We start from the raw sequence: 626 nt of genomic DNA, 5'->3' as shown, positions 1-626 counted from the left end.
GTTCACCAGCACTTTGTGGAGGTATCCATGTCTGAGGAGTTCCTGGCCCTTCGGCCAGAGGAGGTGCTTGAGCTTGTGGGCTGCGATGAGCTCAATGTCCAAGCAGAGGAGCAGGTCAGAGTCTCTGGAGAGTTTGGATGAAGACATTGTAATGACACATTGTAAAGAAAGGATGTTGCTGAATGAATGGATGTAGATCACACATTTTCATTGTGTCATAGTTTTGGGTGTTCTCTTTTGAGACACTATAAGGAGAAAACCAGATCTTGTTTGTTGTTTGTAGGTGTTTGAGGCCGTACTTGCTTGGGTACGTCATTCACGTGAAGAGCGGGAGTCACGGTTACCAGAGTTAATGTCTAAAACCCGACTGCCTCTATGTCGACCTCAGTTCCTTGCTGACCGAGTCCAACAAGATGAGCTCGTACGCTGCTGCCACAAATGCAGGCAAGTTTCTCAGATAAGTTTCTTTCTGAGATAACTTATGCCCCATAATTGGACCTTTTGGCAAAACACACTTTTTTGAATCCAAAATATGGCACTATGTGATTTTTGCATAGAAAATTTATTTTTCAACACAAACTCTTTCCATTTCCAGATGTAATATGATAATAATAATAATAATAATA

The 626-nt window shown here is 41.9% G+C and overlaps 1 protein-coding gene across 1 annotated transcript; it reads left to right on the top strand.

Moving 5' to 3' along the window:
* The first annotated feature begins 6 nt into the window (after positions 1-6).
* Positions 7-574, top strand: LOC107576273 (kelch-like protein 18). The gene is made up of 2 exons (XM_016262487.1): positions 7-114; positions 284-574. Exons 1-2 carry the CDS (start codon positions 28-30, stop codon positions 476-478), a joined length of 282 nt encoding a protein of 93 aa, XP_016117973.1. The 5' UTR covers positions 7-27; the 3' UTR covers positions 479-574.
* The last annotated feature ends 52 nt before the right edge of the window (positions 575-626 follow it).

This window comes from Sinocyclocheilus grahami, unplaced genomic scaffold, assembly GCF_001515645.1.
Source record: "Sinocyclocheilus grahami isolate Dianchi unplaced genomic scaffold, SAMN03320097.WGS_v1.1 scaffold3422.1, whole genome shotgun sequence".
Taxonomy (NCBI): Eukaryota; Metazoa; Chordata; class Actinopteri; order Cypriniformes; family Cyprinidae; genus Sinocyclocheilus; species Sinocyclocheilus grahami.
The sequence above is the reverse complement of the archived record's forward strand: the minus strand, read 5'-3'. Positions and strand labels throughout refer to the sequence as shown.